The 24,622-nt window shown below is 43.4% G+C and overlaps 1 protein-coding gene and 1 long non-coding RNA gene across 2 annotated transcripts in view; one reads left to right on the plus strand and one right to left on the minus strand.

Moving 5' to 3' along the window:
- The window catches only part of LOC135210275 (uncharacterized), a 78,476-nt gene extending 58,254 nt beyond the window's left edge, over nucleotides 1-20,222 (plus strand). Inside the window, exon 3 of the long non-coding RNA XR_010313481.1 lies at nucleotides 15,734-20,222. This is a non-coding gene — a long non-coding RNA (uncharacterized LOC135210275). The remainder of the gene's footprint in view (nucleotides 1-15,733) is intronic.
- LOC135210273 (acylpyruvase FAHD1, mitochondrial-like) overlaps nucleotides 20,217-24,622 on the minus strand; it is a 60,203-nt gene continuing 55,797 nt past the window's right edge. The window contains exon 4 of the mRNA XM_064243143.1: nucleotides 20,217-21,461. Within this exon, the coding sequence (XP_064099213.1) occupies nucleotides 21,243-21,461 (219 nt within the window). The 3' untranslated portion in view covers nucleotides 20,217-21,242. The remainder of the gene's footprint in view (nucleotides 21,462-24,622) is intronic.

Consider the following 24,622-nt stretch of genomic DNA (forward strand, 5'->3'; position numbering starts at 1 on the left):
TATGTCCAGTCATGGGCTATTAAGCAGTATCTGTTTGCCACTAAGGGTATTAGAGGACAATCTTCTAAGCTCTGGACCTCGGTTCAAAATCCCTCTCGTCCTCTTTCTAAGAATGCTATATCGTTCTTTATTAGAGAGCTTATCAGGGAAGCTCACTCGCAGTCCTGAGAACGACAATCTTCCGTTCTGAGAGTTAAAGCTCACGAGGTTAGAGCAGTGGCAACTTCTTTAGCATTCAGAAAGAATTTATCTTTAGCTTCGATTCTTCAGAGCACGTTCTGGAGATCGAATTCGGTTTTTGCGAGTCATTATCTCAAAGAGATAGAAACGGTTTTCGAGAATTGTAAAACGTTAGGTCCGGTGGCGGTTTCTGGCATGGTGTTGGGAGAAACGGCACAGGGGTCGTCACCTCTATGCTAACTTTTCACCTTGAATAGGTTGTCGAGTTCAAGGGAAGCTGGGGTACTGAGTACCTGGGATACTCACCAGTCTGTTAGGTCAGATTTTACAATGGTTGGGTATATATGTTTTTAAATCTGGTGTTGGTGACAAATGTTTTGTATGATTGAATTTCTATCCTCCGTCAGTCAGCCTTGACTCGCTTGAACTACGGAAGGATTCCACTCCTGTAGAGGCTAACTTTGGTCAAATTCCAATTCCTCTACAATAGTAAGAAGAGCACCGACCAGAGGCAGTAACAGTCTGCTGTAGCTCTCTTACAAGGTAAGGTACAACAGACACCTTGAGTGTTTACTGGTATTGCAATAAATGTAACCATTTGAAAATACTAGTGGTCCACTGAATCCCACCTTCCCATAAATGTGTAATCAGCTCTATAATTGTTCGGTAAGACACTACAATAAAAATGAAATTTTCATTATTAAAATGAAGTTTGTTCATGAAACTTACTTGGCAGATATATATATAGCTGTATTCTCCGAAGTCCGACAGAATTTCAAAACTCGCGGCACACGCAGTGGGCGGCCAGGTGGTAGTACCCATTCCCGCCGCTGGGAGGCGGATATCAGGAACCATTCCCATTTTCTATTCATATTTTTTCTGTCGCCGGTCGGTAAACACCTGTTTACAGACCTCCCGCCCAGGATTTTTGGATTTTGACTCGTTTATAAGTATCTGGATTGACTTTTGGTTTTGACTCTGGATTGGTTGGATTGGCATACGCGATAGTGACTGTTTTTTGGATTTTGGATTGGCTTTTCTATGAACGTGATGTCGGGATCAAGTTCAGTGAGCTTCAGAGTGTGTGTGAGAAGTGATTGCAAGGTGAGGCTACCGAAATCATCGGTAGACCCCCACACAGTATGTATGGGGTGTAGGGGGCATGTTTGTTTGCTGGTTGATCGTTGCATTGAATGCAAAAGTTTTGACTGAGGATGAATGGAAGGTGTATGAATCCTATCGGCGTAAGTTGGAGCGCGATAGGATCAGGAGGGCTTCCTCCAAGAGCGGTTCTACGAAAGGTAAGGGAAGTAACATTTCTCCTATTCTAACACCAGTAGAATTTGCTTCACCTAATCCTGTGTTGTTGCCTGAGGGCCCTAGTTCTGTGTCTGGAGAAGGTAATGCCCTTTCTCTGATTCTAGAGTCATTACGCACTCTAGAGTCCAAAGTGTTGGCCCTTGAAAACGGCTCGAGTAAAGTGTGTTATCGTGCCCCTAGTGTTGTTGGTGGGGCGTCAGATCGGCCCCATAATGCCTCTAGGTCTAGACCTCTGTCGGACTCCCAGAACTCAGGGAGTGGGGCATTTGTCGAAAGGCCGCAAGAGGTTACCGGGGGCTCCCCACCGATCTGGCGTCCCTTCGGCAGGACCTGTTGCTTCTTCCCAGGCTGCCAAAGGAGCGGTGCTCAAGGCTCCGCAATCCACTTAAATAGGACTGTTTTTCGTCGCCTCCGAGGCGCCCTCCTCGCGCAATGGGGTGGAGCGCTCGGAGTGACTCTTGTCCGTTGAAAAGGACTTTTCCTAGGGAGGACGCTTTACGTCCCCTCTCTCCGCTCTCGTTGCGGTCTTCGCCTGCGTCGTATGACGCGTTTCCTCCTCAGAAGTGAGGTAGGACGTCGTCCGAGGACGACGCTGAGAAGCGCTTCTCTCGCGCCTCGAGAGGCAGGTTGCTGTACCTGAGAAGGAAGGAAGGCGTCCCCCGCCCCTCGTCTTCTCGCAGGCGCAGCCCTTCACCTCCTCTCGGTTCTTCACCTACGAAGAGTATTCTTGCGTCGCTTCAAGACCAAATTGTCGGCCTTAATGGCTCGGAAGACTCGCCCAGCAGCAGTTGAGCCTAAACGTAGGAAGGACGCTAGACTGCCTGTCAAGAGGACGAGGCAGTCTCCTTCTCCGTCTCCTCGTTCGTCTCTGTCTCCGCCCGCACGTCAGGACGCCTTTGAGGACGCTCGACAGGACGCCTGTTTGGAGGACGCTTTTGAAGACGCTCGGCAGGACGCTTTGGAAGACTATCGTCGGGATGTTTTGCTTGACGCTTTGCCTGTGGAGAAGGCTTTCGAGAGCGCTCAGAAGGGACGCTTTGAAAGCGAAAGCTGGACGCTTGAGCGTGAAACGTAAGGACGCTCCTCGAGAGAGACTAAGAGTAACCTCTCTTGACGCGCAGCGCGGTCAGGCGCTCTTCGTTGTTCGAGCTCTAAAGATCGACAGAAGGTCGGTCGCTTTGAAGAGGCTGATTTTAGTCTTCCTCGAAAGCCTTTGTTGAAGGCTAGACCCGTTGGGCGCACGCCCTCTCCAGAGGTTCAATCTCCTTTGCCTCTTCGGGAGGAAGGAGAGCTTAGTAGTCCGGCGGACTCAGTGGAGGAAGAACAGCCGTCAGTTTCGTCGGTTTCCAACTACAAGGTGCTGGTTCGTCTTTTACGTTCTTTGTTTGGTGAGAAGTTCCAACCTGCAGCTCCTAAGCTCCTCCCTCTCAGTTTTCGTCTTCGAAGTCGGGCAAGGTTTCGGAAGTGGTGGAGATGAAGACTTCCTTGTCCACTAAGAGAGCATTCAAGAAATTGCAGGATTGGATGGAACGTGAAGATCAGGGCAAGTCGACTTTCGCCCTTCCTCCTTCAAGACTCAGTGGGAAAGGCGGCATTTGGTATGAGACCAAAGCTGAAGTAGGAGTTAAGATCCCGTCTTCTTCCCAAGGGGACTTTGCTAGTCTGGTAGACGCCCAGAAGAGATCCCTTTTATCGTCCGCTAAGATTTCATGGACACCAACGGAGATCGACCATCACATGAAAGGGCTGTTAAAGACTCTGGAAGTCTTTAACTTCCTAGACTGGTGCCTAGGAGTCCTGGATCTTCAATCTAGGAGTCCTGATTCTTTGAGTCTGGGGGAGCTGTCCAATGTGTTGTCATGCATGGACAAGGCCGTCAGGGATGGTTCGGAAGAGTTAGTGTCTCATTTCGGCACTGCTTTCCTCAAGAAGAGAGCGCTTTTTCTGCAATTTTACAGCGAGGTCTGTTTCTGCATCGCAGAAAGCAGAGCTTTCTCTTTGCACCTCTTCGAGCCATCTCTTCCCCCAGGCTATGGTAAGGGACCTGGCAGTGAGCCTACAAGAGAAGGCTACCCAGGATCTTCTTGGCCCAGTCTTCAAGACGTCCCGCAGTCCCTACCACGTCGTCGTCCTGGACGACCTCCTAGGAAGGTTAAACCCTTTCGTAGCGCGCCTCCCTCGAGAGCTGCTCCTCGAGGGAGAGGACTTTGCAAGAGGAAGAGGTTCCTTCAAACCTAAATCCTCTAAGTGAGAAGAAAGTCCTTCAGATGCCTGTCGGAGCCAGGCTAAAGTTCTTTGCGGGTGCGTGGAGAGAGAGAGATACAGATGCGTGGTTCCTCAAGATAGTGGAACAGGGGTACAAGATCCCCTTTGTGGACCCTCCTCCTCTTTCTACGAACTCCCAGAGATCTTTCCCCGTCGTATCAAGGGGAGAGCATCAGGTTCTTTTAGATCTTTTAGATCAAATGATCATGAAAAGAGCGGTGGAGCAGGTCTTAGACCTGGGGTCACCAGGATAATACAACAGACTTTTCTGGTACCAAAGCAGTCGTCGGGTGGCGTTCCAGTCTTGGACGTAAGCAGCCTGAATCTTTTCGTAGAAAAGAAAAAATTCAAGATGGAAACACCATCAGTCGGTTCTAGGAGCCTTAAGATCCGGGCGACTGATGATGTCCTTGGACCTACAGGACGCATACTTTCACGTGCCTATCCACCCTCTTTCAAGAAAGTTTTCTGAGGTTATGCTAGGGACAAAGTTTGGCAATTCCGAGCCCTTTGTTTCGGTTAAGCACGGCTCCGATGGTATACCCATGCTCATGAAAAAACGTAGCGAGATGGTTACATTCTGCAGGAATAAGAGTGTCCCTGTATCTCGACGATTGGCTGATCAGAGCATCGTCAGAAGAAAGGTGTCTGAAGGACCTTCACTTCACTTTGGCCTTGGCGAAGTCCCTGGGACTTCTGGTCAACCTCGAAAAGTCGCATCTGACCCCAACACAGTCCATCGTGTATCTGGGGATTCAGATGGATTCAGTGGCTTTTTGTCGAGCGTTTCCGTCCCAGGAACGACAGCTGCAAGGCTTAGAGAGAGTTTCGGCCTTCCTGGGGAAGGAAGCTTGCTCGGCGAGGGAATGGATGAGTCTGCTGGGAACCATTTCCTCTCTGGAAAAGTTTGTTTCCCTGGGAAGACTACACATCAGGCCTCTCCAGTTTTCTTAGCAGACGAATGGAGAGTCAGAGAGGATCTGAATGCGACCCTTTTCATCACCAAATGGCGGTGAAGAACCATCTAAGATGGTGGCTAGATCCTCGGAAGTTTCGAGAGGGGCTGTCCCTAAAGCTTCTGAGCCCAGACTAGTGTTGTTTTCCGACGCCTCGGTGTCGGGATGGGGAGCAACACTGGGAGGGGAGGAAGTGTCAGGCACCTGGAGGGGGGAACAGGTGTCCTGGCACATCAATGTAAAGGAACTAGCTCGGTTTTTTCTGGCGCTACAGTTCTTCCAACAAAAGGTTGCAGAGAAAGTAGTCCAAGTCAACTCGGACAACACCACAGCCCTTGCGTACCTAAAGAAGCAGGGAGGTACACATCCCGTCCTCTTTTTTATTTAGCGAGGGAGATTCCTGCTGTGGGCAGATGCGAGACGGATAAGGATCCTGACGAGATACGCAGGAGTCCAGAACGTCAGAGCAGACCTTCTCAGCCGACAAGATCAGATCCTGCCGACGGAATGGACGTTGCAACAGGACCGTCTGTCGAGAGCTCTGGAGACTGTGGGGGTGTCCGTTAGTCGACCTATTTTGCGACGTCGAGAACAAAGAGGTTGCCTCTTTATGCTCCCCTGTGCTGGATCCGGGAGCAGTCGCGATAGAAGCTCTGCTCTGGGACTGGACGAACCTAGACTTGTATGCCTTCCCGCCATTCAAGATCATGGGGGAAGTAGTAAGGAAGTTCGCGGCATCGGAGGGGCGGGACGAGGTTGACCCTGATCGCCCCGATGTGGTGGCGCGAAGGAATGGTTCACAGAGGTAATGTCATTCATCATAGACTTTCCGAGGACGTTGCCCTGGAGGAAAGATCTACTCAGACAGCCCCACTTCGCAAGATATCACCGAAACCTCTCCGCTCTGGGTCTGACTGCGTTCAGACTATCGAAAAGCTGGCCAGAGCGAGAGGTTTTTTTCTAAAGCAGCTGCAAAGGCGATCGCCAATGCTAGGAGAACGTCCTCGAGAGCTGTTTACCAGTCGAAGTGGGCTTCCTTCAGGGCATGGTGTAGAAAGGAGGGAATTTCCCTCTTCCACTACCTCTGTGAGCCAGATAGCCGATTTCCTGCTATTTTTAAGGAATGTACAGAAGCTGGCTGTCCCGACCATCAAGGGATATAAGAGTATGCTGTCGGCAGTCTTCCGTCACAGAGGACTAGAACCTGTCTGATAACAGGGATCTTCACGATCTCCTGAGATCATTTGAGACAATCCAAGATACCTCAGGCGAGGCCTCCTTCTTGGAACTTGGATTTAGGTCCTTAGACTGTTAATGTCGAGTCCTTCGAACCTCTACATGAAGCGTCTCTTAGGAACTTGACGAAGAAGGCTCTTTTCCTAACTGCTTGGCGACGGCGAAGAGAGTTAGTGAAATTCAGGCCATTTGTAAGAGAGTGGGCTTCAAAGGGGACAATGCTGTCTGCTCTTTGAGTCCCACTTTCTTAGCAAAGAATGAAAACCCGTCGAACCCTTGGCCAAGGAGCTTTGAAATCAAGGGTATGACAAGCCTTGTGGGCCAAGAACCTGAGAGAGTCCTGTGCCCTGTCAGGGCTCTAAAGTTTTATGTCCACAAGACTAAAGAAGTACGAGGTCCCTCAGATAATCTCTGGTGTTCGGTTAAACGACCCGATATACCATTATCCAAGAACGCATTGGCGTTCTTTCTGAGGGACGTCATTAAAGAGGCTCATTCGTCTTCCACACAGATCGATTTGAGCCTCTTCTTGAGAGTGAAAGCTCACGAGGTCAGAGCTGTCGCAACCTCGCTTGCTTTCCAAAGGAAACATGTCGATCAAGGACATCCTTGACGCCAACCTTTTTGGAGGAGCAATTCAGTATTCGCCTCACACTACTTGAGAGATGTGAGAACGATATACGAGGACTGTTGTTCTCTTGGGCCATACGTTTCTGCAGACACAGTCTTGGGGCTGAAGGTAGCTCTCTCCCTATCCCTTAGTTAGGTTTAGGTTAGTTTTTAGTTGTTGTGGTTTTTGGTTGTGGTGAGGTTTTGGTGAAGACCTCCCATCTCTTAGCCTAGTGTTCAGGGGGTCTTGGATAGTTGGTCAGGTGGTGGTCAGTGCTTCGGTTGCCCTCATTTGTATGGCTCTATGCTCTTGTCACATTGAGGTCACGTCCCCGTTGACAGAGCATCCAGAGCGCACCAGCACTACAGGTCTCCACCTGGCTGGCAACTCTGATTAAGCACAAGCAGGCTGAAGTGACAGTAATCACAGAGTCTACTTTGCTAACAGGTGAGGAACCAAGGTGTATATCATCTACTTAATTTAAGTTTCCTCCTACAATATCCTATTCTGTCTCTTCCCACCATCCGAAGGTGGGATTCAGCTATATATATATCTGCCAAGTAAGTTTCAATGAACAAAATGTTATTGTTATAATACAATTAAGTTTGTTCATACTTACCTGGCAGATATATATAATTAAGTGCCACCCACCATCCCCTCAGGAGACAGTGGCACTGATAAAATATGAATAGAAAATGGGAATGGTTCCTGATATCCGCCTCCCAGCGGCGGGAATGGGTAACTACCACCTGGCCGCCCACTGCGTGTGCCGCGAGTTTTTGAAATTCTGTCGGACTTCGGAGAATACAGCTATATATATATCTGCCAGGTAAGTATGAACAAACTTAATTGTATTATAACAATAACATTTTGTTCATACTTACCTGGCAGATATATATATAGCTGTATTTTCTGAAGTCCGACAGAATTTAAAAATTCGCGGCACACAGCAGTGGGCGGCCAGTGGTAGTACCCATTCCCGCCGCTGGGAGGCGGATATCAGGAACTATTCCCATTTTCTATTCATATTTTTCTGTCGCCCGGTTCGGTAAACAAACTGTTTACAGACCTCCGCTAGGATTTTGAAACTTCATTAGCCACTTAAGTATCCTAATTATTCTTTCGATTATTAACTTGGATTGTGGCTAGGCTACGCTATCGTAAATTTTTTCATTGCATTTGATGTCTGAAGCTAGTTAGCCTAGTTTCAGACTTGTTGTCTGCATGGTAAGGTGAGGCTACCGGAACTTTCGGTAGACACTCGCTTAGTATATATGACGTTTACATGTTTTCTTTGCATAAGGTAATTAGTGTAATGTGTGACTGATTACGGAAGAAGGAGGATTCATTTACGCATTTTAGAGCGTGTTAGAATCAGGAGTTTTCCTCCACAGTAAACAGAAGTTAGAAATAATGAACCTTCTAACCTCCTGTAGATTTTTATTTTGCCTAACCCTGTTTGGTATGGCTTACGAGCCTAGAAGAAGTGTCTGCTAAAGGATTACATCAAGTAATCTTAGACTAAAGTGCTCGCTCTCCAATCAGTGTTGTGAAGTAGTGCCCCTGTGTTGTGGAGGGGGCGGGGGGTCAGATCGGCCCCATATGCCTCTAGGCCTGGACCTCTGTCGGACTCCCAGGACTCAGGGAGAGGGCTGTCGAAAAGCCGCAAGAGGGTTACGGGGCTCCCACCGATCTGGCGTCCCTTCGCAGAACCTGTTGACTCTTCCCAGGCTGCTAAAGATCGTGCACGTGTACGAATCTTGAAGGATTGCTTCTCGTCCTCCGAGGGCGGTCCTCCCACACAGGGGTTGGAGTTCTCGGAAGGACTCGCGCCCCCTAAAGAAGCTTTAGAGAAGAGGACGCTTCACGTCCTCTCTCTCGTCACGAGAGGATGAAAGAGTAAAGAGACCCACATTTTCCCTTTTAGAAGAATGCCACTGGCTCTTTTCCTAAGGGACATTTAAGGAGGCTACATTCATCTTGCCAGAAGAGATTTGAGCCTCCTGAGAAAGCTCATGTATTAATCAATTTATACATTATTAAAGAGGCCTAATTCTCTGCCAGAAGGAGTGAATGACCTCCGCGAGTGACCCGCTCATGTATACTCTGTATAATTATTAAGGAGGCTCATTCATCTTGCCAGAAGAGTGATTTGAGCCTCCTGCGAGTGACCGCTCATGATACATCATGTAACATATTAGGAGGCTCATTCTGCCAGAAAGTGATTTGAGCCTCCTGCGATGTGAACGCTCATGTATATACGTCATATTATATCACTTATACATTATTTAGGAGGTTCATTCATCTTGCCAGAAGAGTGATTTGAGCCTCCTGCGAGTTGAACGCTCATGAAGTTAGAGCTGTTTCAACCTCGCTAGCATTCCAAAAGAATTTGGTAATCAAGGACATTCTTGATTCCACCTTTTGGAGGAGCAACTCAGTATTCGTCTCCTCTCCTCATTGCGCTCCCGTATACGAATTATGTAACGTTCTCTTTACTTCGATAAAGCAAGCTGATAAGTTTGACGGCCGCAAGCTGCTTTGCACAGTCAAACAACTTATGTCTCTGGTCGGCATAAGAAGGGCAATTTAGACGTGAGGAAGCTTTTGGAGGTGCTCGACGTCCTATAAGTAGAGACATTCTCCAGGACGCTCGGCAAGCACCTTGCGGAAGACGAAAGCCATACGTCTTCCTTTATTGTTCACACTCTTCAGGAGCAGCGTGCGGCTCTCCATGGAGACTCGCATGAGGACGTCCCTTAAAAATATTCAATGTCATACGCAAAACGCGGTCGTCTCATAACATTGAGATGTTGGCAAGGTCGCTCGCCAGGACGCCTCTTGGCGGGCCTTGCATGCATCAAGGCGCTCAACGAGTTCCTCTCTGAAACGTCGTTAGAAGACTTGGTGTTCTCTGCTCAGACACGCTCGTAGCTAAGCAGGACGTTTTTTGAGGACGCTCAGCAGGACGCTTTCCAGGACGCTAAGCAGGACGCTTTTGAGGACGCTCAGCAGGACGCTTTTGAGGACGCTCAGCAGGACGCTTTTGTGGACATTCGCCAGGACGCTTCGGTGGAAGCTCGGCAGGGCGCTTTGCAAGAGAAAAGACTTGTTGAAGGCGTCTTATTTGCTGTTGAGGACATTTCTTTACAGAAATTTTTTAAAAGGATTCGGAGTTAGCGGAGAGACATACCCGAATTTTTTCTTCGATCCCTCTTTCCTCTTCATCGATTTCTTTGAGAATCGGGAAGATTATATACTCGGATTCCTGGGTGACTTTTCGGTCACGTTAAAGGTTTTCCCCTATTAGCAAAGTGCTAATAGTTTTGTCAAGTCAGGACGTTTTCCCCATTGTCATTTAAAGTGGGGACCCCTCATAAATGGGGTAGTTCTCATTGACATAGATTTTAACGTTTTTTATCGTTTAAGCGGATAATAACTCATTAACACATTCGGAAGAGCTTCTCATTCATTTTCAGAGGCTCATCCGGGGTTAAGAGAAAGACTTGTAGACTATCCAGGAAGTCTTTGTCCAATATCATAAGAACATTGAACGGTCTTTTCGATCCTCGGTTCTCTCTTGATGATCTCTATTCGAATGTTACTCCCTTTTCTTGGAAAAGAGTCTTGGCAAAGAGTCAAGGAGTTCTTTAAAAGTCTCGTTCATTAGAACGTGGACAGTCGTTTTCCTTTCTTCTCTCTTCCTCGTCCAGGAAAGATGTAGTAGAGAATTCGATGTTCAAATTACTACAATACTTACGTAGTTTATCTTTGCGTCATTTTGCTAACGCATGGGTCGAGTCATATACGCATATCGTATTTACCTCTGCGGATAGAAGCCGAAAGAACTGTTGTTCTAATGTATTATTTGACACTCCCTTCAACCTTCCAAGAGTTTTCGGAGTAAGAACAACTCTTCAGGTATTGTTACGACAACCCAACTCAGCTTCTGTATTTAGCGAATTCTGTTTCGTTTAAATAGGCCTGCTTGAGAGTTTCCTTTTGCTCGATAATATCATACCTATTCCTTCGTAAAGGGAGTAGCTGGCAACTCAGGCAGATAGTATTCTGTTCACCATTGAAGCTTACCTTCGAGGAAGACTTCTCCTTCACTCTTTTTGATAGAGATCGAAGGTGGTCGATCTCCAATCCTTATTTTGTTTTCTTGAAAGAAAGAATTTAGGATGGAGATCGTTGTTCAGAATACTATAAATATACTACGTATATTAACCTCGCGACATGATTCTACTAAGCAGTTGAATTGTCCGAGGGGTAGGCGCATATCCTAGTTATTCTACGGATTGCGACTTAGACGAGAAGTATTCTAATTGAACTGCAACATCAACTCGGCTTCTGTATTTAGCGAATTTTGTTTCGTTTAAATATGCCTGCTTGAGAGTTTCCTTGGCTCGATAATTTCTACCTATCCCTTCGTAAAAGGAGTAGCTGGCAACTCAGGCACATAGTGCGAGACGATGATCAAGGCTGCTGTTACTGTGATCTACGCAGTACCGGCTAGCTCGGTGTCATGCGCGGTTGGTTACGTCTCTCTCCCTTGCGGGAATGGCTGAATAAACCGTCTCTCTGCCCTACAATCATGGATTTTAGCCTCGGGTGGAGGAAATTTCTAGTAATCTTGAATGATCATACCTGCCGTTTACTTAGAAATTTCAACAAGATATCTCTTATACTTGTTAGGTGCGGGTTTACCGCACGGTAACATTCTGTACGAATCTACCGCGGCATAGCACTATAATAATGCTCTCCTGCTTATGCAAAGCGCAGCCTTATTTAGGGAAGGAAGCAGGCTGAGTGAGGGAATGGATAAGTTTGCTGGGGACCATTTCCTCGCTGGAGAAGCTTGTTTTCATGAATAAACAGCAATTCAGACCTCTACAAATTTTCCTCACGAAGAAATTGGAATAAACATCAAAGATCTTGTAATTCTAATTTTCTCTCAACGGCTTGAGGATCACCTCGGGTGATAGCGAGAGGGTGCCAGACATCCGAACAGAGAACAGATGTTCTGGCACATTGTCTGAAAGAATTGGAAGCCAAATTGGTCGGCTCTCCAGTTCCTCGAAGGGTGAGTGGCTTTGGATCGAGTGGCCCAAATCATCTCGGATGATTTCTCAGCTCTCTCATAGCTCGGAGAAGAGAGAAATTGGTTATGGGCTTGGGCACGGAACGTAACGATCCTCAAGAGGTTCGTTAAACTAGTGCACGTCCGTGCGGGTCTTTCTCGATCGAAGGCAACAACTACTGACGTCTGAGTAATCCTCACTTAGAAGTATGTCGGAAAGTGAGGAGAGACTGAGGGCGTCCTTTCGTTAAGTTTTTCGTAATATTGAAGACGAAGGAGCTTCCTCTTAAGTTGTCCCTTATTCATGATCTAGAGGATTAGCTTAGTCGCCACATGTTGGCCTCTAAGAGGTTGGATTCACAGAGGTCAGGTAATTCAGAGAATTGTCCAAAGACCCTTCCCGAGAGAATCTGTGTAATCTAACATCGTCACTTAGTGAAGTATCTAATATCTCTCCTCTCTGACTCTGAAGGCGTTCAGACTATCGAGAAGCGATAAGAGCTTCAAGATTAATGGCAGTCTCTTGGCCAAGGCAAAGCAGTGCTGCCTATTTTCAGTTTTCAATCGGAGGGGGCCGTTTCTGGAGATAGTGAAGGGAAATGGACTGTTCCTCCACCTCGACCTCTGTGAATTTCGTTATGGTTCTATCTTTCCGTATGAAGTATGAGATAAGATAGAAGTCCTAACTATTGTAGAATATGCAAATATGTTGTTGACGGCCTCTAGGCCTCAGAGATTCGGTTCTGTCAAACACAAAGCTTCACGATCTTTGAGGTCTGTGGGAGATCTTGAAATTCTCTGGATCAAAGGTTCCGGCATGGAACTTAGACGTAGTCTGAGTTTCTGATGCCAAACAGCATTTCGAACCTACTCCTTTTCTGGCGAACTTAATACACGTGAACCAGAAAGGCTAATATTCTAACCGCTCTAGCCACGGCAAGGAGGGTTAGTGAGGTTTTAGCCATCATCAGAGGTTTTTGGCTTTAAAGGACATAATGCGGTCTGTCCGCTAAGCCTTCCGTTCTTGATAAGAACGAAACCTGTCTAAAACCTTGACCGACCCGAAGGCTTGGAGACCAAGGGTATGGCACAAATTATTGGGCAAGGGCAATTAGAGAGTCCTGCCCTGTAGGGTCTCTCAAGTTTTATCTTGATAAAACTATAGAAAGTCAAGGTCAACAGACAATCTGCGGTTATTCCGTAAAAAGGACCAGACTAGTTCATGTCCAAGAACACCCTGGCATGATAGCCAAGGAGTTCTTTTAAGAGGTCTCATTCATTATGTTTGCATAAAGATTTGAGATTTTTTCTTAAATATCAATGCTCAACAAGAGGTGAGGGCGGCGGCCTCGGAAGCATTTCAACAGAGCATGACACTCAGTAAACATCCTGAGTGCCACGCTTTTGCGAAGCAACTCTGGGTTCGCTTTCACACTCCCGACAATCTGCGGTGTTCCGTAAAAAGACCAGACTGGTTCAATGTCCAAGAACACCCTGGCATTATAGCCAAGGAGTTCTTTTAAGAGGTCTCATTCATTATGTTGCATAAAAGATTTGAGATTTTTTCTTAATTGAATGCTCAAGAGGTGAGGGCGCGGCCTCGAAGCATTTCAACAGAGCATGACACTCAGTAAACATCCTGAGTGCCACGCTTTAGCGAAGCAACTTCTGTGTTCCGCTTCATCACTCCCCTGGACGGGAATGATGAAGACGAACATTTCAGATCCGTTAAGTCACTAGGACCATACATTATCCCGTAAGATATATTATTGGGGTGCAAGAAGCAACACGAATCCTATCCTATAGAAAAGGGATAGGTGTGCTTTTAACTTTGAAGGGTTGGTCGCTTGAGGCGCGTTCCTTTTCTTTAGCCTAGAAGTTATGGAACTAACTTTGATAGGTTAGGTCAGGTGGTGGTTTTAGCTTCGGTGCCCTCAGAAGTATGGTCATATGGTCTAGTCACATTGTGGTCACGCCCCCACCCGTTGACAGATCATCTAGAGCGCACCAGCATTACAGGTCTCTACCTCGCTGGCAACTCTAGTAACGCAGAAGCAGACTTTGGTGACAGTAATCACGAAGTCGGCTATGCTAACAGGTGAGGAACCAAGATGTATATCATCTACTTAATTTAGTTTCCCAAAAATCCTATTCTGTCTCTTCCCACCATCCGAAGGTGGGATTCAGCTATATATATATCTGTCAGGTAAGTTTCATGAACAAAATGTTATTGTTATAATACAATTAAGTTTGTTCATACTTACCTGGCAGATATATATAATTAAAGTGCCCACCCACCTCCCCTCAGGAGACAGTGGCACTGATAAAATATGAATAGAAAATGGGAATAGTTCCTTGATATTCCGCCTCCCAGACGGCGGGAATGGGTACTACCACCTGCCGCCCACTGCGTGTGCCGCGAATTTTTAAATTCTGTCGGACTTCAGAAAATACAGCTATATATATATCTGCCAGGTAAGTATGAACAAACTTAATTGTATTATAACAATAACATTTTTATTGTATACTTACCGAACAATTATGATTATACCCACCCTCCTCCCCTTAGGTGGACGAACGGGCAGAAAGAATTGGATTCACCTGGGCAGTTGTACCTGGTTCTCCCGCGAGTGGAGGGAGATGACGTCATCACCACCAGTGTTGGCGACGCCGACGCGCTAAATTTGAATTTAGTATCCTGCCGCTCGTGGAAATCACGGCTCTATAATTGTTCGGTAAGTATACAATAAAACTTCATTTTAATAATGAAAATTTCATTTTGACATTTTCCATTTGTTTTTAATGGTAAGGTGTTCATACATATATTTCATGTACACACCTCTTTAAGAATCACCAAGAGAATTAATGATGACCACACTCATTCACTCTAGTTTTTAGTCCTCAATATTTACCATTAATACATATGTACACCCAAACCTCAGTCAGGTGTGAAGTAGTCACTCATCATGGAAACAGCAATGCACTTATTTTTTTAAAAAATACAATGGAAAATGCCACTACAGAAAAAAAAGCTCAGTATGGAAATGTTAGTTACGACTTACTCCCCAAGTCTGACAACGTCTCTCAATGATGAGTATGTAGTGCCACAAATAACTGTACGTACATCAAGTGCTTGTATCTTTAAGGGACCTGGGTTGCTTACTGCTATGTAGAAGAGTTGTATGTTGCAGAGTAACTGTGAATTAATTACAGAGAAATCATACAATAAAAGCATCACAGTTGTCTAAGCCGTCAGGTTGAAAAACTAGAAAATCCTTTCAAACCTTTTAGAAAATTTGACCCAGCTTTTGGCATTACCCAACACAGCACATCTACAGCATTGCCATTCATTAGTCCATTTCATAGAATCTGTTGGGGTCTCAAGTAATGTTAACACAATGAAAATTCATCTTTACCAATGTGTTAGAAAGCACTGAACTTTTATTCCCCTTAAATCATTCCCAAGCTGTACAATTTATCTGTAATGGAATGGGATTCTGCATTATATAGAGATGAAAGAACACGGGTCAGTGTTTGTGTGCATTCTTGTATATATATTAGAAATGTGATGCCTTCCATACAGATTACAAAGAAAGAAAATTATACAGTAGCATGAAACACTAGGCTCAAAAGCCATGCAGGTAATCTCAGCCAACCTGAGAACGAGATTACTGATCAAGGCTCCTCTCACAGTGGGTAAGTAATGCTAAGTCATTTAAAAAAAACTGCTGTTCACAGCTCAATCTTCCCTAGAAACATTCAGCTAACTGCTTTTTTAAAATTTTGATTAGGCATAGGTAAAATAAAAGGTTTGGGAATGACTAAGTAAACATTCAATTATGGTAATGGATATATTTATACCATTTCATGTATACATATAAAATCTGCTATATGTGGTTCTGATTCATTAAGTTAACAGAAAATCAGAAAATTAACAATTTCTGGTCAGAACAATAGCTATTAAGGCAAGACTTTTTTTTATTTACTTACTTTTTTGTATGGGGGTGATTGCATCATTCTGTTGTATGAAAGAATATCCGAATTGTAGCACCAAATTTATAGTTTTAATTTCTTTTATTGCAGGTTACTGTCCTATCCTTAACCAGCGACCTCCAAGTTTGAGCTTCAAGTGGGATTGTCTTGTTTACGCATGCCAAGAACAAAAACTTTTTTATTTGAAATGTATCTTGTCCTTAGGTTATAGGTCATATTTTGCTATGTTGTCTAGGGCAGTGAACTTTGGGAATAACCAAAAGGTCTTAGCAGTGTGGAGAAAGTGGGTGGTGAAATGAGAAGAGACCAAAGTGAATTAATGATGAGTACAAGACGGGAGCAATGCTGAAGAAACACCAAAGGGAATGTTGGATCATTTGGGATGAATCTTCCCTACTGTTGAAGTTAGCTTATATCTCCGCACCGATGGGTGAGTAGGCATTCAAACAGATGACTGATTGGCTGCCTGGATGACAGTTTAGTACACCTATTCTCCACCAGGTGTGTTCCAAATCTTTTAGCTCATCAGAATTCTCCTTGCTGCAGTTGTGCATAAGTCCTTGTTGGTATTTCATGGCGGTTTGCTGCTATCACAGTACTGTAGGTTTATTTTTCCCAGGATGCCTCCACTGGAATTGAGGCTGGGAACGTTAGGTTCTGTAGGAATGATTGTTGTGTTAGTAGGTTGTAATTTTTTTTCTTTTTCAGGAGATGAAGTGTGATCTTGAGAATATATGTCAGGAAGTAGGGATTTTCGAAGGACTGTGCTTAAGTTCATTAATGAAGGAAGAGAAGGGAAACAGAGAGATTGCAAAAGCAATTAGTTAGGTCAGGTTATGAACCTGTCATTTCTCCTCCTCCTCCTCCTCCAGGTCCTTGGTCTGTAGATATCCAAACTCAGTCTAGGCTTTTCCTTTGCCAATTCTTTAGTTAGTACTGAGGCTTCCTCTTTAGTTCTGCCCTCTGCTCCCCTTTTGGGTACTGCTTGCTTACTGTTAAAGTAGACCCCGCCCAGCTTCCCCATAACTTATTGGGCTGTCAAGGAGAATTCTGATAAGCTAAACCATTCGAAACACACCTGGTGGAGAAGAGGTGTACTAACCAGTCATCTGGCACCCATTTGATATTTTGTTTGAATGCTGACTCGCTTATGGGCGCAGAGATATAAGCTAACTTTAATAATAGGTAAGTATTCAAATAGGTAATAAATTTTGTTATGAAAATTTATATAGTATGTTGTGCTCTGGCCCTGCTTATACCTCCAGCTTGGGTATACTCTAGATCTATCCTAAGGTCATCAGTCTGTGTAACAGACAAGTATTATTGAATAATTCCCATATTGTCATTTATATTTTTATACATATCTGCAAATGAGATTAGATGTCTGAACATTTTCCACCATTGTATAACTTAGTGTAGTGTACTTTTAGCCTGAACTCTTTATATTGTTTCAGACAATGCCTTGCCCTTAGCTTCCATTCCCATCATCATAAATGTAGTTTTGCTTGGTTTGGTTCTCATCAAGTCATCTAGATAGCAGGAGCTGTTAGTGGCCTCCCTTTCAAAATTTCTTTGTAACATCCTCCTCTACGCAGGATTAGCAGTGTTGGGCTCGGGGCTGATCCGTGGTGGACACCAACATTTCTCAAGTTCTCTGGGTGTATCTGCCACAATATTCAGTACATGTTAATTTTAAACTGCATTTTTAAACTTTCTTCCACAACCAACACTAACCATCACCCATTGATATGTACACTGTTTCAGTAGAACTCCTCTGCATTTTGCTCACTGTAATAAGTTTCCTTGGCCTTAAATGTAATTCATGTGATACCTTCATTCTTCTGGTCCAACTTCCTCCTCTTTAATGCTGGTTTTAAGTGCTTTGCCCCATTTCCTTCCTATACTTACATATATTTGATAATGTATATCTGTTGCTTTCTTTTTCCATCACCTCTATTCTATGTGGGGGGTATCTTTTCTGATAGTCATTGTCAGGAGTGGATCAAGGCATATGAAAGTAGTTTGTGTTGAGATTTTAAGATTATTTCTATGAGTAGTATCTTATTTTCTCATCTTCTTCTGTTAAGTGTTTTCTTTGGCTAATATTTGCTTTGTTTATTCTTAATTTATCCTTATTTTTGTGTTGTATGACTTTTTAGACACCATGATCCATTGTAAAATGGAAAAGGAAAACACCAGGTTCCAGTACTTGCTGACTTGTGTTGATGGTCCCACAGGATTATAATATAGAGCATTATCATGCATACATATCACTCTTGCCTGGTTTCAGTTGACTCTAGTTTGTCTAGAACACATAAATGGGTAGTGGGCTTCATGACCAATGGAGTTACAGTTACCAGGTTTCTATAAGGCTAATTTCTGATTTCACATTCTTGGACTCATTTCAAGCTTGTTTGGCCTTTCAGTCACTAGAGGAGATCCAACCTCCTTCCAAAGGGTGTGAAACTTACAGGGTTACAATTTTAAAATGATCATTATTGATATTATATCTAAACTGTCTAATCAGACTACGTACTGAGTTAACATTCTTAATTCTAGTAGGGTTGGCCCAAAGGGAATGTTAACAGTTACCTAAAATATGAATGTGTTTTTTTTTTTTTTTTTTTTATTGTTAATTCAGAGAAATCTCTCATCCTTTGTATCATTTGTCAAAGTGCAAAGAACTGTAGCTACTATAGGTTAAACTAGATTTTGGCAAAAAGTGACAGTGGGTAAAGCCATTTGTACCCTGATTAATTAGTGACAATATGGAATTAGATTTTTATGGAATTCCTTATGATGGCCAGACGTCTAACTCAATTTTACTCTTGCTTTATCATGCCGTGACTATTAAGTAACTAATTATTCTTATAGCCAAATAAAGTGTAGAGATTTTGTGAGAACTGAGTAAATGCTGAAATACAGAGGTCCTTCCACAAAAAAAAAAAAATTTACAATTTGGTATTACAATGTCATTTTGGTAGGAACAGAAAATTTGGGTAGGATGCAAGCTAGACCAGCACTCAATGTTTTCCCTTTAGGCAAATTTGAGGTTAAATTTTAACAATTACAATCAATTATATTTTTAAAAATGCTCATGGTCACACGTATCTTGAAATGGAGAAAAAATCCACAGATATGTATGGGTACAAATATATTCAAAATAAATCTATATAGATTTATCTTTTATATATTTTTACCCATACATACTTCTAGATTTGTTTCCCTAGTCAACTGAATCTTGACTTAACCATATTACTGAAATCCAGTGGGAATTGTATAGTAGTACAAGTTAACACTAAATCATAAATTATTACAGTAAGCTAAAAGCAACCTTCATATGTCTAGACACATGCATTGGATAGCCTAGAATGTTCAGACACCGTAACTCATAAATAATAAATGCGAATACCCCAAATAATTCACGTTATAAAAAACCACAAGCATTTCAAGATGTATATCTTCTTAAAACGTAACTACTACTGACATTGTCTGGATTGAATAATTTCCTAAGCTGAGGCAGAACTCTTCGGTTGTCAAGATTTCACTAATGACAACTCGAAATTTCAATGTTGCCTTAAATGGTCTAGTATACTTTACATTATTACTTGCATGCATTGCTTCATAGTGAGTCATTCTTATAATAAATATAACTGCTGATTCTGGATTGATAATGGATGCAAAACATTGTTAGCTAAGATATTCACCAAATGTCCCTATATCCTATGTATAATTAATATCGTGAAAGAGTAGAATGAAATAAAAATGGAAAACTGATGCCTGTAAACTCGGTATATCTTCTGTCATCTGAGATGGAAACGCTAGTCATCAAAATAATTATAGTAGTACATCATATTCAGCAAGTATAAAGGCCTGTCCACACGATCGGGCCTGATCGGCGGACTTCCCCTCTAACGGGCACACTTGACGGGCAAACCGTCAAATTGCCCGATGGGTTTTGTAGCAAAATCACCATGGTGGTGCCCGATGGCTGAGCTTCAACCCTGGCAGACGTACGTTAACCATATACATTTCTTTTACTGAGCCATTCTTTGCACCATATTCTCTTCTTTTTCATCACACACAAAGCAATTATCATGCTACACTATCTTCTTCTTTGCGGTAGGCACCATGTTTATCGTACCACACTGAACACGCTACTGGCATTGTCGGGCACGCCCACCTCTCCATCGCCTCACCTGTGTGGACAACATTTACGGATAAGTCCGCCAGAATTTGCCCGTCAACCCTGGAGCATGCCGATCAGGCCCGGTCGTGTGGACAGGCCTTAATGCATTGCAAAATAGCCAGATACTCAAGTTTCAGTTCCTAGACCAGGAGATAATATATTCCAATCCTATTCAAGAGAACATTAAACATACAAGCTACACTCTCCTTGGGTAAAAGGCTTAAAGAAGAACATTTAGCCTTTAACAAATGCCATTATCTGTTCTTTGCAAACTTCCCAGTTTCATACAAATTATAATCAGTTCACTATGAAACTTCCAAATTTGTTCGCACAAAAAGCCATTTCAAAAACTTTCAGACTGAACAGCATAAATAAAACAATTAGTTGATATGAACATCTTTAATGATCCTAAAATCAGAGTTAATACATTTTTTATGACTTTGCTCACAGCTGATACGTTTTTGATGACCCTAACCTCAAAATTGATACATCTTTGATGACCCTAACCTCAAAATTTATACATCTTCGATAACCCTAAACTCAACAGTCATGACATCTTTGATGACCCTAACCTCAAAATTGATACATCTTTTATGACTGTAACCTCAAAACTGATAGGTCTTTGATGACCCTAACTTCAAAATTGATACATCTTTGATGACCCTAACCTCACAGTCGTGACATCTGATGATCCTAACCTCAAAATTGATACATCGTTGAAGCCCTTAACCTCACAGTTGAGACCCCTTTGATGCCCCTAAATGCACAAACTATAGTAGGCATAGAATAGTGGAAAACCCAACTTACCAGTAGTATATGTAAAACTCAAAAACAAAAAGAATGTCACAAAGTATGCCATTATTAGCTTGTTTAACTAGAAACAAGACCACTTGTATAATAAAATGCAAAATATACATCACTCCCTAAGAGTATGAAAGAATTCTATCATAATACTATTATTTGTATAAACTTTTTCCTGTTTACTGTGCTATGAAACACCCAAATTTTGGATATATACAACCTTAGTAAGACTGTAGCAAAATAACTTTGAAAATATATTTGAAAATATTTCTGTACACAGCTAAATACAGGCAGTCCCCAGCTTACGACGTCCTGAGGTTACGACACTTTTCAATTATATTCATCATAAATTATTTCCAGGTTTACGAGACAAGCTCCAGGGTTACACCGTTTACAACGCCGATCTGGTGGAAGAAATATGACTCCAAAAATGCAGAATAATTAATATTTGAAGATTTTAAAAAGAAGAACGTGATAAAAATGCAGTTTACATAGTTTTTAATACACCCGATTTTTGACGATTCTCCAGCTTACAGTGCATCTCAAGAACGGAGACCCTGTCGTAAGCTTGGGGACTGCCTGTACAATACAATTATTGTAAAATTCCATTTACTCTCTTCGGATAACATCAAACTTCATTGACACAATGTCACCTAATCCAGCTGTTATACTGTCACCAGGAGAAACGGGACCTACCCCTGCTGGGGTTCCAGTTAACACTAAATCTCCAGGTTGAAGGGTGAAATATTGAGATATGTAAGAGATCAGATGTGGTATGCTAAATATCATGTCAGCAGTGTTTCCATTCTGTCGGATCTCATCATTCACCTGCAAAACCAATAAATTATTAAGCATTCCATCCCAAGAATTTACGACAAATAGAAGCAAAATTACTTGTAATCACACTGAAAGCAACAATTATACTAATTTGAAAATTTCAAAACCTCAATAAATTAACCAGATATTACATTAGACTGTTCTAGCAAATGCTATGCAGAAAATATGTCGCTACTAAAGAATAAGTAAAAGTTACTGTTAAGGTGCCACAACACTACAGTATATGGGCTATTACATTGAATCTTTCCATTACAAAACTGCAGTGTAGACAAGGTTTTCATACCTGAAATACTGAGGCAATCTGATAATTCAATAAATGACCATGCATACGTATCTACAAATGCACAGTTCAACAACAACTCGAACATCACACTCAAGACAGTAAATTAAAGCTTCACCCATTCTGTTAATGTCTAATCACCAGAAATACATTCCCTTGATTCTGCAATGGCTGGGAACTCTGGCTACCAGATCAGTAGGTGAGTACGCAAGCGACTCGTCCAGCGAGGAAAGATGTGCGCTCAATACGGTATAATCTAACCTGCTTTTTAAAAGGCTTTGCTTATGAAATGGCTCCTGTGCTTTTCTATATTTTGCCTAATTATCCCTAGTACCTAATCTTCCTTTCCAAAACAAATCTTGGCATTCTGGTTCAAAGGATGGTAGGAGCTTCATTCCTTCACACTACTGCAACATTATTAGTAAATATAACTGAAGCTTAAATTACCCATCACATCCTCAAAGAAATTTAATATGGTATAGTACTTTCTTATTCTCATCGACAATTAAATCATTTTTCACATGTTGAATTCAACTAAGCTTTCCCATCTGCGACACATTAACTTGATTCTTTCACACATTCATAAAGAATTGATGAGCGCTTAAAGACTGAAAAGAGGTCCCAAGAAGGTGGGCAAAGAAACCTAGGTAGTACCTCCCACTTCAAAAGACACTTCAGATAAAGTTGATCCCCACCCCTTTGGTGTACACACGCAAATTCCTAACCTGAAGCAAGTACAGGGAGAAAAAAAAAAAAAAAAAAAGTCTGTTACCCATGGAACAGTGGTATGAAGTGGATCACAGCTCTTTCTGCTACATTAATCCCAAAATACTTTCTACTTTGATTGGTCAAACATATAGATAAGTGGATTACTTGGCTGGATTGGCAAAGATTAATAGTTTCCAAGAAAAATCCTATATTCAGGAGGTGATGGTTGTTAGCCTCCAAGCAGGTAAGTTAAGGAGTGTTATATTTTAGTGGTATCTCGGAAAATGAGGTTGGTATGAGTAGCTTCGGCAGTTCCAGGGTGGTCTACTCGCATTGCCAGATCTTGGAACTAATTTTGCTGAGGCTATCAGCGTCAAGTGTGACTAGTTGGAATATTCAAGCTGATCTTGATATAGAGAATTCTAGGATTAATGATTATTATTTAACATCTATACATTGTCCTCTTTAATGAAAGGTAAATTTTAGTTGATCGTATAACAATAATAAAAATAGCAATGGTGAAAATAACTTTCAGTCCTTACTAACCATAATCGTCAACCTTTGTTCCATTCAGGTGTGCTTGCTGGCGTTTGCTGGGATCATACTTTTGTCCTTGGTAGATCATTATTTAGGTGTCAATTTCACACCCTCACCAATATCGCTGTCTTCGTGGACGGTGACACAACGATATAAGTGAGGGTGTGACAAAAGTTATTGAAGTCAAACTAACTTTCAAATATCTCGTTCAATATTTAAAATTTCCCTTCCCATGTGACCTAACAAAACATCAAGAAGAAATCATGAGTTGTATTTTTATTTTTATGAAAGGCGATGATCATTCACAGAATAGTGAGGTTCATATGAGTTCACAATAAATACGGTGGTAGCTCGAGAATTCATCGGATGTTAAAGACCCACTTGACAATGGAATTACCCTGTGTAATGTAATTAAGTGTTTGTTCCAATACGTAATACAAACCATCGGTCCTTTAACAATAGGAAGTAGCTAGCGGCAGCTGGAACGGTCGTAAGCTTCGAACAAGGGGAGAACGGTAGTTAACTGCTTGTCCGATCGTCGCGCGACTGGGAGGTAAAGGTAAACAAATCACTTTTGCTTTCGGCCGTGTGGAGATAGGACGTGTTCGTCATCGCTCTGCCCGCTTTTGTCGTTTGCTTTGAGTATCGGCCCTCTTTTTCTGGTTTAATTGAGAGTATATGATTGTAAGTACTTATACATTTCTTTTTTCATTTGCAATATGAGTGATCAAGAAATGGAGTTTTCGCCGCACCCCCCAGTCGCCCGTAGTGTGTGTCCCGGGCTGGAGGGGCGTAGATGCGGCGGATTTAGATCATTCGTGGATGTGGATCCACATGAGGTTTGTACTCGTTGCCGGGGGCGAGAATGCTCCCGCAACGAGCCATGTATAACTTCTATGAATTGGTCCGAGGCGCAGTGGGTTCTGTACGAGGGCAGGAAGAGACTTAGGCCGCCAAAGAAGTCATCGGAAAGCTCTCCAGTGACTCCTTTGGTAACTGACACCTTCGTCTTCTTTCCTGCCTCCCGGTCAGCCCCCATGTTTCGCGCCTTCCCCTGCGGTGGGGGTAGCAGAGTCCTTCTCCTCTCTCGATCCATCGGGTGTGGAGGGCGCCCGCTACCCGGACGTCCAGTTGTATTCGGGGTCTTCCGTCCGCTCTGGGTGGGGTTCTTCTCCCCCCAGGTGCGAGGAAACCCCTCTGACTAACCCGACTGTTGCTTCCGCAGATGTGCCACCAGCGAAGGACGACCTTGGACAGGTGTGGGAGTCGCTGGGACTGCAGGGAGTGCCAAGTATCCAGGGGTTGATTCAGCGGTTGGCGGGGTCGGCAGTGGTCACTCATGGTACGGTAACCACTACCACTACCACCATATCAACACCAGCATATGACATGCCGCCGCACTTGGTGTACACGCCGCATGTAATGAAGGTGACGCCTACGGCTGCGGTGCACAAACCTATTACTGCCGTACCAAAGAGGACGGTGCCACCACCACCTGGGTTTTTTGTGTTGCCGACCCCGGACTTCCGCTGCCCTAAGAGTAGCCCCCTAGACCTGCCGCCAGTGCCGAGAATGACGGTAGCTGCCGACAGGACGCCTGGCTCTCCTGTGGTTCCTGCCGTGCCTG

Source organism: Macrobrachium nipponense, chromosome 39 (genome assembly GCF_015104395.2).
Source record: "Macrobrachium nipponense isolate FS-2020 chromosome 39, ASM1510439v2, whole genome shotgun sequence".
Classification (NCBI taxonomy): Eukaryota; Metazoa; Arthropoda; class Malacostraca; order Decapoda; family Palaemonidae; genus Macrobrachium; species Macrobrachium nipponense.